Below are 15,448 nucleotides of genomic sequence, written 5' to 3'. Positions count from 1 at the left end.
ACCTATACATTTTTAATACAATATTACTGTTACTGCATTTGACCAACCTTTTCACTAAACACTTAATACTGAGATATACTTTAACTTGACATTAATTTAGTTCAAAATCATATTGTAGAAAGAACAGTTAGTTTGAGGGCAACATGGTTTACATAGATGGTGGTGTGGCTGTCTTGCATTCTGCAGTACAGTTTTACATTAGATGTTTTTGTATAACAGTTATAGGATATTCCCTTTTTCACACTACGAATTATTAGCAAGGTATATCATTGTAATTACTTACAACCTCCAGTTTAGTGTTTTAACTGTGCATTACTGCTACTGTTCCATATGACTTCATTCTGTACTTAATGAAAATGAATGAATCATTTCTACAAATTTCTGTTGCTTTGTTAATAAATACTGCATTTAGTGTCTAGTTTTCATCTGCTTTTTTGCTTCACCATAAATAACATTTATTTTAAATAAATTTTAGTTTAAATATGAATTTTCCCAAGAGCACTCCTGCATCATGCCAATATTGGTTGGCAGGCAATAAGACTATCCTTCTATATAAAAGCGGTCGGGATTGTCCTTCCGTCCTGTGAGTGCTACGCAGGCACGGAGCTTCACACACGCCCCGTCCATTTTGCAATGCACGATGGGATTTGTAGTTTTGTTTTTCCAGGTAAAAGATGATTTTCTACTCCAGACTCTGCGATATCTTCTTCTTTCTTACTATATAAAAGCGGTCGGGATTGTCCTTCCGTCCCTTGAGTGGAAAGCGTAGCGGTATTCTGCTTATCACAGACTTACTACTAGCAGCTTGCAGTACGAAGCGACATGATGTGAGCAGAGTTCTGGTGCTCCCATCGTTCCCTTGCTTTTGTGCGTGATACGCTGGAAAAATAGGCAAAATTATGTCTCTGGAAGTAATTAATGTTGATGGAGTACAAATGCCTCACCGCGTAGTAAATATCAGGAGGGTTCAAAAGGGCAACCTCAATATAGAAAAAAAGTTTAAATTTCATCACAAAAATAACAGAAACTACGAGTATTAAAGTAATACCGCTCAAATGCAATATAACCAAATTAATGAGTTTGTATAAAATATCAAATTGATCTACTGTACATATTGAATTGCCTTAAGAAGTGGTCAACTTAAAAGTCAGTCGCCTTAATAGGCGGGTCAGCCTAGTCTATCACTAAATAGTGCTAACATTCTATTGCTTGCATCCATTTTACTGGATTTAAGGTGTTAAAGCTGCTTTGGTGTATTGAATGTAATTCATGGAAAGTGACAGCAAAACAGGATATTGCAGATGAAAATGACATATTTTATAGTTAACCCTTAGTTGCACCTCAACAACAAAAAGGAGGAAGAGAGACATGTAAAATAAATATAGACACTAATATGAAAGCGATCCATAGAAAAAGCAGGCTTTGACATAGGAAAATAGACCTCTGAAGTTGGCAAACTACAGCATTGGGTGACATTTTCTCCCACTATAAAGTTTTCTTTTCACCAAAAGAGTGTATCTGGAAATATATAAGATATAAACACACACTATACCATCAGTATTTTGAAAAGAGATGACTGAAAATCAGGCTCTGTGTAGAAATAGTAACAACATGCTTTAATATAAGGATTGCACCAGAGGAAGTGGAATGAAGCACTTTAATGAAAAAAAAAATCTATTAAAATAGATATACAATTAACTATTCAATAACATTCACAGTCTACATTATGTCTATTCAACTGATTTCCAATCCCAGTGCTGGCGGGACCAATGAGTTTGTAGATTTTTCATCCCAATTAGTTTCATGATCAGTTAGTCATTTTACTTCTAATATGTACACGTGTCTAATTAGCTGTTCTTTGTTTTTTCCTATTTCATACTCAAAAAAACGCCTTGTAAGATTTATGTTTATAATAAATGTAGACATATTTGCATTTTTGCCATAGCACGTTACTGTCTTTTTTGTTGTTTTCTATTAATTTGCCTTTTCTTTTTCCTTAATTGCATCCTAATAGTGACAATCACAAACAAGCAGGGCAGACACAAGGGCAAACAACTTTGAATACTGAAAATTTCCCTTGGTATCAGACCCACTAACATACTCATTAGTAATCAATGGCTTAAATAAACAGAACACTTGATAAAGGGAAATAAAAATCAAAATAATTTTGATGAAAATCTTTAAAATGAAGATACAAATTTTAAATTATCCCTCTGTAACATAAAGAAATGCTTTCTACACACTAATAAAAATTTAGAAAACTTAAAACATAAAAACTGGGAAATAACAGCTTACTTAATTAAGATAGGACTTCAATTAAAAGAAAATGCTGGTTGGAATAAAAAACCTATAGACATATAGGTTCCCAAGGATTAAACTTGGCAAACATTAACTTTAGGTTTTTGTGGACTTTTCATTCTCTTTCAATAATCAGACTGAAAGCTTATTTAGAATAAATAACTTGTGAATTTGGGCATAAAACAAATCACACATTCTTTTTTGAAAAATGTCATTAAACCTAATTTCTTAAAGATCAGATGCTTCACTGCAGTTAATATACGGTTACATGAAACAAAAAAAAAAAAACCTTGACATTTGTTTTTTTCATAATGATGCTCCTGTGAACAATTACACAAAAATAACTAAGTAAAATATATTTTACATATCAATGTGATCATGACACTTCTATGTACCAACGCATGAAGACTCATATTGAAAACATGAAAGGATAACACAAACCATATTGACATTACAAACAAAAACATTAATTCATGCTTAGTTTGTAAAGAGGTTAAATAATCTAGTTTCATACATTAGTATAAATCTTTTCATTCATTTTCAATAAGTTGTCACACCTGACAATGAAAAGATGAAACTGTACAATACAATCATTTCCATTTACTAAGATAGTATTACTAATTTTACTTATTTCATTCAAATTAAAAGTGGAAGGGAAGAACATAACATTAAAAATGTATGTTTACCTTTTATATTTGCTAAATTAGATACATTTTTGAGCAAGCATCACCTGCTATAAGGGATCACAACAGCAAAGGGGATGAGAATTATAGCCCTAATTTAGCTTTCCTTAACTCAAACTTTGCAAGTGCAGAAAGTTGTTGAAGGGATACATTTACTGTACTCTTCAACTAAGAGTATATTTCATATTTGTTTACCTATTACTAAATATTTATTAAAAGTTGTAGGTGGAGGTATGTAGAAAAATGGAATGGGTGTGTCTCAAGACAGTAATTCTGAGAAAGTATTTATTTTTATTTGCCTTATGCTGTCCATGATCACTGATCACTGTTTTTTTAATAAAAAGCCACCTACTGTACCTCCTCTCCATTTTCTAAAACTGCTTGGTTACTTTAGAGAGTGTGAGGAAAGACAGTATGCTCTGAAGCAAAAGCAGCATCGGGTGCAAACAAGAAACCAAATCTAATTTAAAAATGTGGCTGTGATTAATTGGGTATATGTAGGTGTTGCTTGACAAGAAAAAAAAAACCAGATACAATGTTATAACAACTAATACTGTTTCCGGAGAGAGATGCATGGAAATCAGTATCTTTTGTATTTTATGTACATATCAACATACTCATAGGATGCACTTCTGAGAGCTAGGGGAAGCTAATACTGAGAGGAAATGGAAGAAAGATTAAGTATGATTTTTTGTGAAAATTGCAACAGAAGTTCAAGCTCTAGTTAAAACAAACAACTAAAAAAATGGAGCTTGAAATAAATTCAGCTGTTGCTTCTGTGAGACTGTATAAAGAAATATTTAAGAACTTTCTCACAATAAGGTGATGTGCTCTTGTTCGTTCTTCCTTGCTGGTCAATTTCAGATGCAGGATTTTAACCACATGCTGGAGGTGTTCTTAGCATTGGTTACTGATTTGAACAAATTTCATTGTTGCAGAAGAAACAGAGCTCAACTTAAGTTCATCTCTTGAGGATACACAAGAACCAGCCAATGGAAACTTCATGAAAAATAAAGTCAAAATGACTAAGTAAAAACTAATAATATATTTGCTTTCATTTTATTACTGACTTTTTTTGAAAGAGGATACCCAATTCATTTTCAGACAACAGAAAATTAAAACAAATCACCCACTAGAAATTACAAATGCACTAGCTTCCTCTGCCTACCTGAAAGCAATAGGTAACTCATTCATGGATGTTAGTATTTTATAAAAGAGTATAATAAAGAGTTAGGGAAAACATGAAGAGGAAAGCTGACCTATGCCAATGTAAGTAAAAATGAGCACATTCAGGATTTTTTCCATAGCTCCCTACTTCATCATGTGGATAGAAAAGATACTGCACTGCAAGCTGAAGAGCTAATAAAAACCTTTATTACTATAGCTTTATACTATTGTATGCAGCAACTATTACATGAATTTGCTATAACGCATGCAAAATAGAATTTTCCCATCTTTGCATTTTTCTGATATACGGAGCCCCTTAATAATATTTGAGACAAAGGCACACTTTTCTTTGATTTATCATTCTGCTCCACAGTTTAAAATTACAAATCAAACAATTCAGACATGATTAAAGTTCATATTGCAGACTTTAAATTAAGGCTATTTTAATGTATTTGGTTACATTTTTATACACGGTTCCCCCAATTTTAGGGCACCATAATGTTTGGGACATAGCAATGGTAGGTATATTAAAACAGTCATATTTGCATTCAGCATTATGGAGGGCACTGTTTTTATGGGAAAGACTGGTACAGATTTGGTCAGAACTAGTACATTTTCCATTCTGTTAGGCATTCAGGCTAGTAAACATTTAGTGTTAAAGTCTAACATAAAAAATTATTGCAATTCACATGACAGATGCTTTCAAGGAGCTACCAAAAATAGTAAATTTAGCAGGGAGAGCTGTGTGAAAGGACTGTAAAGGATTGAAAAAGAAGAGCGCAAACGTAAGCAATGTTTTTAAGAATTTAATAAATAAAAGTTATGCATCATAGGTCGATGGACAGCCAGCATGAAATACATATGCCTTGACCAGATAATTCCTCCAGGTATAACACTGATGAAGATGATAATCACAAGTTACCTGACGGAGTATATTTTCTATTGTTTTCAAGGGAGGTAAATGAAAACAGCCTGAGATCCTCCATGTATGGCAGTTGTACATAGATCAGGCACTAAAAAAAACAGGAGAGAAATGTTAGTAATTTCTAATTGTAACCTGCTGATACCTTACATTTTAAGCAATGTTAATGTATAAAATGTCATGGCTAAAAAAGGTAATACTGTGAATTGTGTGGCTCTCCTACAGTGTGGCAAGCACTTTACTGGCATGGCCAAGTTCACTAAGACAACAAGGTAAAAACCAATAAATAAAAAAAACTGATCTGAATGTTACTGTTCGTGGAAGTGTTTCTTTCCTGAAGACAGTGGAATATTTCAGCATGACAATGACATCATCGATAGGACATAAAATGTTCAATGAATGGTCAAGTAGATCCTGACAACAATTTACATCAAACATGACAGCCATTCCACCCATAATATTTCAGCCATGTGAGCATTTAATGAGGGATTCTATCACCATTTTTAAAACATTAAAAGATGAATTGTTAATTGAACAATAGTGTTGTATACAATATATGCAGTACACTTCAGGAATATTGCTGAACCTATGCCAAGGTCCACTAAAGCTAAAGGACACATGTTTTCTTTTGTTACATACATACATGTTATTAAATAATATATAAGAAAGATGTTGAACAATAATAAGAAAACATGGTGATTTGATAAAAGCAGAGTCTGGGTTTTAATGATTAGAGTTGACTTTAATAATGAAAAATATTCTGATGAAACAGCAAAATGTACAGTTAAAAAGTAAGAAGTTGATAAACTTGGAACTTTTTTTAATTATTAAAGGAAATTATAAACTGCTTCAGTGTTTTAGTTGTAAATGAACAGAGCAGGGTAAACTAAACATACAGAAAGTGAAATACCAAATGACCTAAATGTCAATTTTTCTTAAGTCTTAACATGTGAAGAAGTGTATAACCTCCCAATAGTTAAAGGGCTATAGAGGAGGTAGTTACTTATCTGGAAATTGCAGAAAGACAAGTTCTCCTTAATCCAAACAAATTGTCAGGACAATAGAACATTTATTCTAGAGTGCTTAAGCAGATTGGAAATTACAGTACATTTAAAACCTTTGACTCAGATTTTCAAAAAATCTCTTTCAACAGAATGGAAATGCAAATGTCCTGTACATTAAAAAATATATTAAGCTGATTAAGGCAACAAAAGAAAATTATCAGAAAAGAGCAAATAATTCAAATTATTTTAATTTTTAGAAGGATTTTGAAAACATCACACAGGCAAGGACCATAGCTAAGCTAAAAAAAAGTGGAAGTTCAAGGCGCAATGTACAAATGAAGCAAACAATTAAGGTGTGAGATAGTACTTCAGAATCCGATGATGTTAAAAATGGCATCCTACAGGATTACTGCTGGGGCCACAGCTCTTTTTTCAATATAAATAAATAGCCTTGATAAGAATATGAATAATAAGATGGCTAAGTTTCAGACAGACACCAAACTATGTAGAATGACAGATAATCAAGAATCAGCCAAATCATTACTGATGAACTTGAATAGAATCTGTACTTGGGCAAATTAAATTTAAGTAAATCTGAAGTATTACCAGTAGAAATGAAACATGTTAAATTTAAATTGACAATGGGAGGCTTTATACCTGAAAGTACACCTTATTACAAAGGCCTAGAAGTCATAGATAACTCTTCACTTTCTATATCCAGAAGCTATTAGGAAGGCTAATAGGAATTAAGATTACAGCTCTGTTTTCAGTTTAAATAAAACCAGATTAAATGTGGTATGGTTTGAAGTGCTCAAAATTATGATGGGAATTAGAACAGTGAATCTAAGTTGCTATTTTGAAATGCGTTTTTCAATAAAAACACTGTGATACAGAAGAAAATTTGTTATATATATTTTTCACAAACATATGAATTTTATTTTTCCATAAGGGAAGTATAAATACATGGAATAAGCTACAAACCGGTTGGTAGACTTTAGTGACTTTCAAAACTAGACTGAATGTTATTTTTAAGAAATGAGACTAAGTGGACAGACAAGGATTTTTTGTACTGAATGGTGTGTTCTAATCACAATTTTCTAATGTTCTATGAATAATTTATAATATTACATTTATAATAATAAAGGTGATTTGATAAAAAAAGAAAGAACACAGAGTATTCTATAGCTGGAATTGTGTGTGGCTATGATTTGTTACATGATAAAAAATGTAATACTTAAGTAGTCAAAACAAACAGAAAGTGAAAATCAGTACACAATATCAACATACAAAATTAAGCTATAAGACAGCCACAAAGTTCTGGACTACTACCTCACTGAAGTGCATTTTTTGTGTAAACAGATTCTGATTCCTACTGCTTCAGAATGCCTTGTCACTTCCACCTGTAAGGTGGTGAGGTAGTTGTTGTATTGCAGATTTTCGTTGTTAAGTATGACTTCATCACCTACTCAAACCATTTACAATATTTCATGAATTCTTTTAACAGAAATAATAAAAACGATCACTAGAAGTTATTAAAAAATTACTACAAATTAACACATTACAGCCTTTCAAAATGAATACGATATAAAGTGAGTCTGAAAACCCAGCCACAGGGGATGCACAAACCAGTGTGTTTCTTTGTGCCGGTCCCAAGCCCGGACAAATGGGGAGGGTTACGTCAGGAAGGGCATCCGGTGTAAAATTTTGCCAAATCAATATGCGGACAACAATACAAATTTCCATACCGTATCGGTCGAGCCCCAGGTTAACAACAACCGCCACCTGTACTGTTAGCCAACAGGGTGCTGGCGGAAATTGGGCTATTGTTGGCCGAAGAAGAAGAAGAAGAAGGAGAAGAAGAGGGGGGAGACGTGTCCAGAGGCAGGAGGAGAGGAGGAAAGTAAAGAGAGTGGAACTGAGGGTAGGAACTTTAAATGTTGGCAGTATGACTGGTAAGGGGAGAGAGTTAGCAGATATGATGGAGAGAAGGAAGGTTGATATATTGTGCGTGCAAGAGACTAAATGGAAAAGGAGTAAGGCCAGGTGGATTGGAGGTAGATTCAAATTGTTCTATCATGGTGTGGATAGGAGGAGAAATGGAGTAGGGGTTATTCTGAAGGAACAGTATGTCAAGAGTGTTTTGGAGGTGAAAAGAGTTCCACACAGAGTAATGATTATGAACCTGGAAATTGGAGGTGTGATGATGAATGTTGTTACTGCATATGCACTGTAAGTTTTGTGTGCAATGGGCGAGAAAGAAGATTTTTGGAGTGAGTTGGATGAAGTGATGAACAATGTACCCAAGAGACAGAAAGTGGTGATTGGAGCAGATTTCAATGGGCATGTTGGTGAAGGGAACAGTGGGGACGAGGAGGTGATGGGTAGGTATGGTGGATTTTGCCAAAAGGATGGACATGGCTGTGGTGAATATGTATTTTAAGAAGAGGGAGGAACATAGGGTTACATACAAGAGTGGAGGAAGATGCACACAGGTAGATTACATCTTATGCAGAAGAGTTGATCTGAAGGAGATTGAAGACTGCAAAGTGGTGGCAGGGGAAAGTGTAGTTAAGCAGCATAGGACAGTGGTCTGTAGGATGACGTTGGATATCAAGAAGAGGAAGAGAGTGAGGGCAGAGCCAAGGATCAAGTGGTGGAAGTTGAAAAAGGAAGACTGCAAGGTTGAGTTTAGGGAGGAGATGAGACAGGCACTGGGTGCCAGTGAAGAGTTACTAGACAGCTGGGAAACTACAGCAGATGTAGTAAGGGTGACAGCAAGAAGGGTGCTTGGTATGACATCCGGAAAGAGGAAGGAGGAAAAGGAAACCTGGTGGTGGAATGAGGAAATAGAGGAGAGTATACAAAGGAAGCAGACAGCAAAGAAGAAGTGGGAAAGTCAGAGAGATGCAGAAAGTAGACAATAGTACAAGGAGATAAGGCAAGGTGAAGAGAGAGGTGGCGAAGGCTAAAGAAAAGGCGTATGATGAGTTGTATGAGAGGTTGGACACTAAGGAGAGAGAAAAGGACCTGGACTGATTGGCTAGACAGAGGGACCGAACTGGGAAAGATGTGCAGCACGTTAGGGTGATAAAGGATAAAAATGGAAACATACTCACAAGCGAGGAGAGTGTGTTCAGCAGATTGAAAGAGTACTTTGAGAGGCTGATGAATAAAGAGAACGAGACAGAGAAGAGGTTGGATGATGTAGAGATAGTGAATCAGGAAGTGCAATGGATTAGCAAGGAGGAAGAAAGGCCAGTTATGAAGAGGATGAAAAATGGAACGGCCATTGGTCCTGATAACATACCTATGGAAGCATGGAGGCGTTTAGGAGAGATGGCAGTGGCGTTTTTAACTAGATTGTTTAATAGAATCTTGGAAAGTGAGAGGATGCCTGAAAAGTGGAGAAGTGTACTGGTGCCGATATTTAAGAACAAGGGGGATGTGCAGGGGCCCCTCTCTGGAGCCAGGCCTGGAGGTGGGGCTCGATGGCCAGCGCATGGTGGCCGGGCCTACACCCATGGGGCTTGGCCGGGCACTGCCTGAAGAGACAACATGGTCCCCATTACCATGGGCTCACCACCTGTAGGTGGGGCCAAGGAGGTCAGGTGCAGTGTGAGTTGGGTGGTGGCCGAAGGCGGGGACCCTGGCGGTCTGATCCTCGGCTACAGAAGCAGGCTCTTAAGAAGTAGAATGTGACCTCTAGAGCTAGTGTGCAAGGTCGAGAGGTTCCGGCTAGATATAATCGGGCTCACCTTGACGCACAGATTGGACTCTGGAACCAATCTCCTTGAGAGGGGCTGGACTCTCTAGCCCTCTGGAGTTGCCCCCGGTGAGAGGTGCTGAACGGGTGTGGGCATACTTATTGCCCCCCAACTTGGAGCCTGTTCATTGGGGTTTATCCCGGTGGACGAGAGGATAGCCTCCCTCCGTCTTTGGGTGGGGGAACAGGTCCTAACTGTTGTTTGTGCGTATGCGTTGAACAGCAGTTTGGAGTACCCACCCTTTTTGGAGTCCCTGGAGGGGGTGCTAGGGGGCATACCTTCTGGGGACTCCCTCATACTGCAGGGAGACTTCAATACTCACGTGGGCATAACGAACACCATGTTCAAGCATAGGGGTGGTAATATGTGCACTTGGCGCCAGGACAACCTAGGCCTCAGTTTGATGATCGACTTTGTGGTCATGTCATCAGACTTGCGGCCACATGTCTTGGACACTTGGGTGAAGAGAGGGGCAGATCTGTCAACTGATCACCACCTGGTGGTGAGTAGGCTTTGATGGTGGGGGAGGATGGCGGTCAGGCCTGGAAGGCCCAAAGGTGTTGTGAGGGTCTGCTGGAAACGTCTGGCAGAATCCCCTGTCAGATGTAGCTTCAACTCACACCTCCGGCAGAACTTCGACCACGTCCCGAGGGAGGTGGGGAACATCGAGTCCGAATGGGCCATGTTCCATGCCTCTATTGTTGAGGCGGCTGACTGGAGCTCTGCCCGTAAGATGGTTGGTGCCTGTCGTGGAGGCAATCCCCGAACCTGTTGGTGGACACCGGCGGTGAGGGATGCGTCAAGCTAAAGAAGGAGTCCTACAGGACTCTTTTGTCCTGTGGGACTCTGGAGGCAGCTGATAGGTACCGGCAGGCCAAGCGGAATGCGGCTTCGGTGGTTGCTGAGGCAAAAACTCGGGCGTGGGAGGAGTTTGGGGAGGCCATGAAGAATGACTTCCGGAAGGCTTCGAGGAGATTCTGGTCTACCGTCTGGCGTCTCAGGAGGGGGAAGCAGTGCAGTATCAACACTATATATGATGGGGATGGTGCGCTGCTGACCTCGACTTGGGATGTTGTGGGTCGGTGGAGGGAGTACTTCGAAGACCTCCTCAATCCCACTAACATGCCTTCCAATGAGGAAGCAGAGCCTGGGGACTCGGAGTCGGGCTCCCCCATCTCTGGGACTGAGGTCACCGAGGTGGTAAAAAAACTCCATGGTGGCAGGGCACAGGGGGTTGATGAGATACGCCCGGAGTTCCTCCAGGCTCTGGATGTTGTAGGACTGTCTTGGCTGACATGTCGCTGCAACATCGAATGGACATCGGGGACAGTGACTCTGGATTGGCAGACTGGGGTAGTAGTCCCCCTATTTAAGAAAGGGGACCGGAGGGTGTGTTCCAACTACTGAGGGATCACACTCCTCAGCCTCCCTGGAAAAGTCTATTCAGGGGTTCTGGAGAGGAGGGTCCGTCGGAAAGTCAAACCTCGGATTCAGGAGGAACAGTGTGGTTTTCGTCCTGGTCGCGGAACAGTGGACCATCTCTACACCCTTATCAGGGTCTTGGAGGGCGCATGGGAGTTTGCCCAACCAGTCTACATGTGTTTTGTGGACTTGGAAAAGGCTTTCGACCGTGTCCCTCGGGGAATCCTGTGGGGGACGCTCCGGGAGTATGGGGTACCGGACCCCCTGATAAGGGCTGTTCGGTCCCTGTACAACCGGTGTCACAGCTTGGCCCACATTGCCGGCAGTAAGTCGAACCCATTTCCACTGAGAGTTGGACTCCGCCAGGGCTGCCCTTTGTCACCAATTCTGTTCATAACTTTTATGGACAGAATTTCTAGGCTCAGCCAGGGTGTTGAGGGGGTCTAGTGTGATGGACTCATGATTGGGTTACTGCTTTTTGCAGATGATGTTGTCCTGTTTGCTTCATCAGGCCGTGATCTTCAGCTCTCTCTGAATCGGTTCGCATCTAAGTGTGAAGCAACTGGGATGGGAATCAGTACCTCCAAATCAGAGACCATGGTCCTCAGCCGGAAAAGGGTGGAGTACCCTCTCAGGGTTGGGAGCGAGATCCTGCCCCAAGAGGAGGAGTTCAAGTATCTCGGGGTCTTGTTCAAGAGTGAGGGAAGAATGGAGCGTGAGATCGACAGGTAGATCAGTGCGGCGTCCGCAGAAATGCGGGCTCTGAATTGGTCTGTCGTGGTGAAAAAGGAGCTGAGCCGTAAGGCAATTTACCAGTCGATCTACGTTCCTACCCTCACCTATGGTCATGAGCTATGGGTAGTGACCAAAAGAACGAGATTGCGAATACAAGCGGCTGAAATGAGTTTCCTCCGCAGGGTGTCTGGGCTTTCCCTTAAAGATAGGGTGAGAAGCTCAGTCATCTGGGAGGGGCTCAGAGTAGATCCGCTGCTCCTCCACATTGAGAGGAGTCAGAGGAGGTGGCTTGGGCATCTGATCAGGATGCCTCCTGGACGCCTGGCGAGGTGTTCCGGGCATGTCCAACTGGGAGGAGGCCCTGGGGAAGACCCAGGACACGCTGGAGGGACTATGTCTCCTGGCTGGCCTGGGAACGCCTCGAGGTTCCCCCGGAAGAGCTAAAAGAAGTGGCCGGGGAGAGGGAAGTCTGGGCATCTCTGCTCAAGCTGCTGCCCCCGCAACCTGACCTCGGATAAGCAGAAGAGGATGGATAGATGGATGGATGGGAATGTGCAAGACTACAGTAACTACAGGAGAATAAAATTGATGAGCCACAGCATGAAGTTATGGGAAAGAATAGTGGGAGTTAGGTTAAGAAGTGAGGTGATGATTAGTGAGCAGCAGTATGGTTTCATGCCAAGAAAGAGCACCACAGATGCAAAGTTTGCTCTGAGGATGTTGATGGAGAAGTTTAGAGAAGGCCAGAAGGAGTTGCATTGCGTCTTTGTGGACCTGGAGAAAGCATATTGGTATTGTATGAAGAAGTCGGGAGTGGCAGAGAAGTACGTAACAGTTATATAGGATATGTAAGAGGGAAGTGTGACAATGGTGAGGTCTGCGGTAGGAGTGACGGATGCATTCAAGTTGGAGGTGGGATTACATCAGGGATCAGCTCTGAGCCCTTTCTTATTTGCAATGGTGATGGACAGGTTGACAAGACGAGATTAGACAGGAGTCCCTGTGGACTATGATGTTTGCTGATGACATTGTGATCTGTAGCAATAGTAGGGAGCAGGTTGAGGAGACCCTGGAGAGGTGGAGATATGCTCTAGAGAGGAGAGGAATAAAGTTCAGTAGGAACAAGACAGAATACATGTGTGTAAATGAAAGGGATGTCAGTGGAATGGTAAGGATGCAGGGAGTACAGTTGGCGAAGGTGGATGAGTTTAAATACTTGGGATCAACAGTACAGAGTAATGGGGATTGTGGAAGAGAGGTGAAAAAGAGAGTGCAGGCAAGGTGGAATGGGTGGAGAAGAGTGTCAGGAGTAATTTGTGACAGACGGGTATCAGCAAGAGTGAAAGGGAAAGTCTACAGGATGGTAGTGAAACCAGCTATGTTATACGGGTTGGAGAAGGTGTCACTGACCAGAAAGCAGGAGACAGAGCTGGAGGTGGCAGAGTTAAAGATGCTAAGATTTGCATTGGGCGGGACAAGGAGGAACAGGATTAGAAATGAGTACATTAGAGGGTCAGCTCAAGTTGGACGGTTGGGAGACAAAGTCAGAGATGCGAGATTGCATTGGTTTGGACATGTGCAGAGGAGAGAAGCTGGGTATATTGGGAGAAGGATGCTAAGCATAGAGCTGCCAGGGAAGAGGAAAAGAAGAAGGCTTAAGCAAAGTTTTATGGATGTGGTGAGAGAGGACATGCAGGTGATGGGTGTAGCAGAACAAGATGCAGAGGACAGAAAGATATGGAAGAAGATGATCTGCTGTGGCGACCTCTAACGGGAGCAGCCAAAAGAAGAAGAAGAAGATAAAGTGAGTCTGAACCATCCAGAGTAACATTTATCGTTTCCATGTTTAAGAATATAAAAAGATCCACATTAAAAAATTGGAAAAACTGTCAAGGAATACAGATTAAATTGATAAGACAGTGAATGACAATCCCTAATTAGATGTTCTTTCTCTCCAAAATAACACTATTGACTTTATTACTCTAAAATATAAGACCTGTACTGTTCAGTCAGGAGTTTGTATACAAAAAACACATAAATTAAACATCTTGTGCATTTTATTGCTTATTTTGATTACAAGTATTTTCATATAAATCATTCAAAATTAAGAATTATTACTTGAAACCATTACTTAATAAAGTCATTATAAGAATATATATTTTATTAAGAGGGCATGTTCAGTTGCCTAATGTATAGGACTACCAATCAACCCACTGACTTAATTTTAAGTAAAATAAAGTAAAGATTCCATTCATTTCAAAAGTAGCTAGATTAGTAATCTTACATACTTCTTTATAGGGTATCATGTTCATGGAATGTGAATAAAAGATAACTTGCGTATAGTTCAAAAGTAATGCTTTGAAAAAAGGTGGATGCTGATAGCAAATAATAATAATAATAATAATAATTTAATTATTTGCATTTATATAGTGCTTTTCTCACTACTCAAAGCGCTTAGCAATTGCAGATTAAGGGTCTTGCTCAAGGGCCCAACAGAGCAGAGTCCCTTTTGGCATTTACGGGATTTGAACCGGCAACCTTCTGATTATCAGCGCAGATCCCTAGCCTCAGAGCTACCACTCCGCCTGTTAACAAATGGACTATCATATCATACTTTCTTACCTCATATTTATCCTTGATAAATGGGAAGGCTGCCCCCACCTGAGGATTGCATCTTCTGTCATAAACATAGCGAACAATAGCTACCATCTCCATCTCATTCAAAGAATGAATCAGTGCTGAGAGTGCTACGGCTGCATGCTGAAAATAAAAACAGACATACAGAATCTAGAATTACTAGCTGATAAGTATACACAAAACTGTGTAATTTGTTTGTTTACTTAGCAATAGCAACTGTTACAATCTGTTTTTGCACAGTAACTTTCACAAGCAGTGTGTCATTAAGTTTGACCCATCCTTCACACTGACAACATCAAATAAGCTTGTTTGCCATTTACCAAACACTAACAGAAATTTAATAGGAGCAAAATATATACATGCTTGCAAAGGCTATAAAAATGCATTAACAATGAAGTAAAAAAGAAAAACTTTTGTTGGTTACAGGATGTGAAAGTTAAAAACTGACAAAGATCAATTTTAGAATTTAAAAACTTAATTATCATAACAGGCACTAACAACCAGTGGAGAAGCGGATGGCACAACACAGAAGAGCTACCTTGTCAGGCCAGGACTCCGCAGTCTATTTACATCTACAGGACAGTGGACACTCTTTCAGTGATGAAGATGTGCACATCTTGGACCGAGAGGGACACTGGTTTGAGCGAGGAGTCAAAGAGGCCATTTACGTGAAAAAGGAACGACCAACTCTGGACCGAGGAGGGGGCCTAACGGTACATGTTTCACCATCTAAGGGCTCATTTATACTTCACGCGACGCGACGCATGCTGCAGCGGACGCTCCTGCTACGCAAGTGTTGAAGTGTTTATACTTGCA

At 40.0% G+C, this 15,448-nt stretch overlaps 1 protein-coding gene across 1 annotated transcript in view; it reads right to left on the bottom strand.

Annotated features, from left to right (window-relative positions):
* The window catches only part of xrcc5 (X-ray repair complementing defective repair in Chinese hamster cells 5), a 104,062-nt gene that overhangs the window by 21,029 nt on the left and 67,585 nt on the right, over window positions 1-15,448 (bottom strand). Inside the window, exons 11-12 of the mRNA XM_039756332.1 lie at window positions 14,618-14,755; window positions 5,071-5,161 (exon numbers count right to left, since the gene is read on the bottom strand). Coding sequence (XP_039612266.1) covers window positions 5,071-5,161; window positions 14,618-14,755 — 229 coding nt within the window. The remainder of the gene's footprint in view (window positions 1-5,070; window positions 5,162-14,617; window positions 14,756-15,448) is intronic.

Source organism: Polypterus senegalus, chromosome 6 (assembly GCF_016835505.1).
Source record: "Polypterus senegalus isolate Bchr_013 chromosome 6, ASM1683550v1, whole genome shotgun sequence".
Taxonomy (NCBI): domain Eukaryota; kingdom Metazoa; phylum Chordata; class Cladistia; order Polypteriformes; family Polypteridae; genus Polypterus; species Polypterus senegalus.
This window is presented reverse-complemented; position numbering and strand designations above follow the sequence as displayed.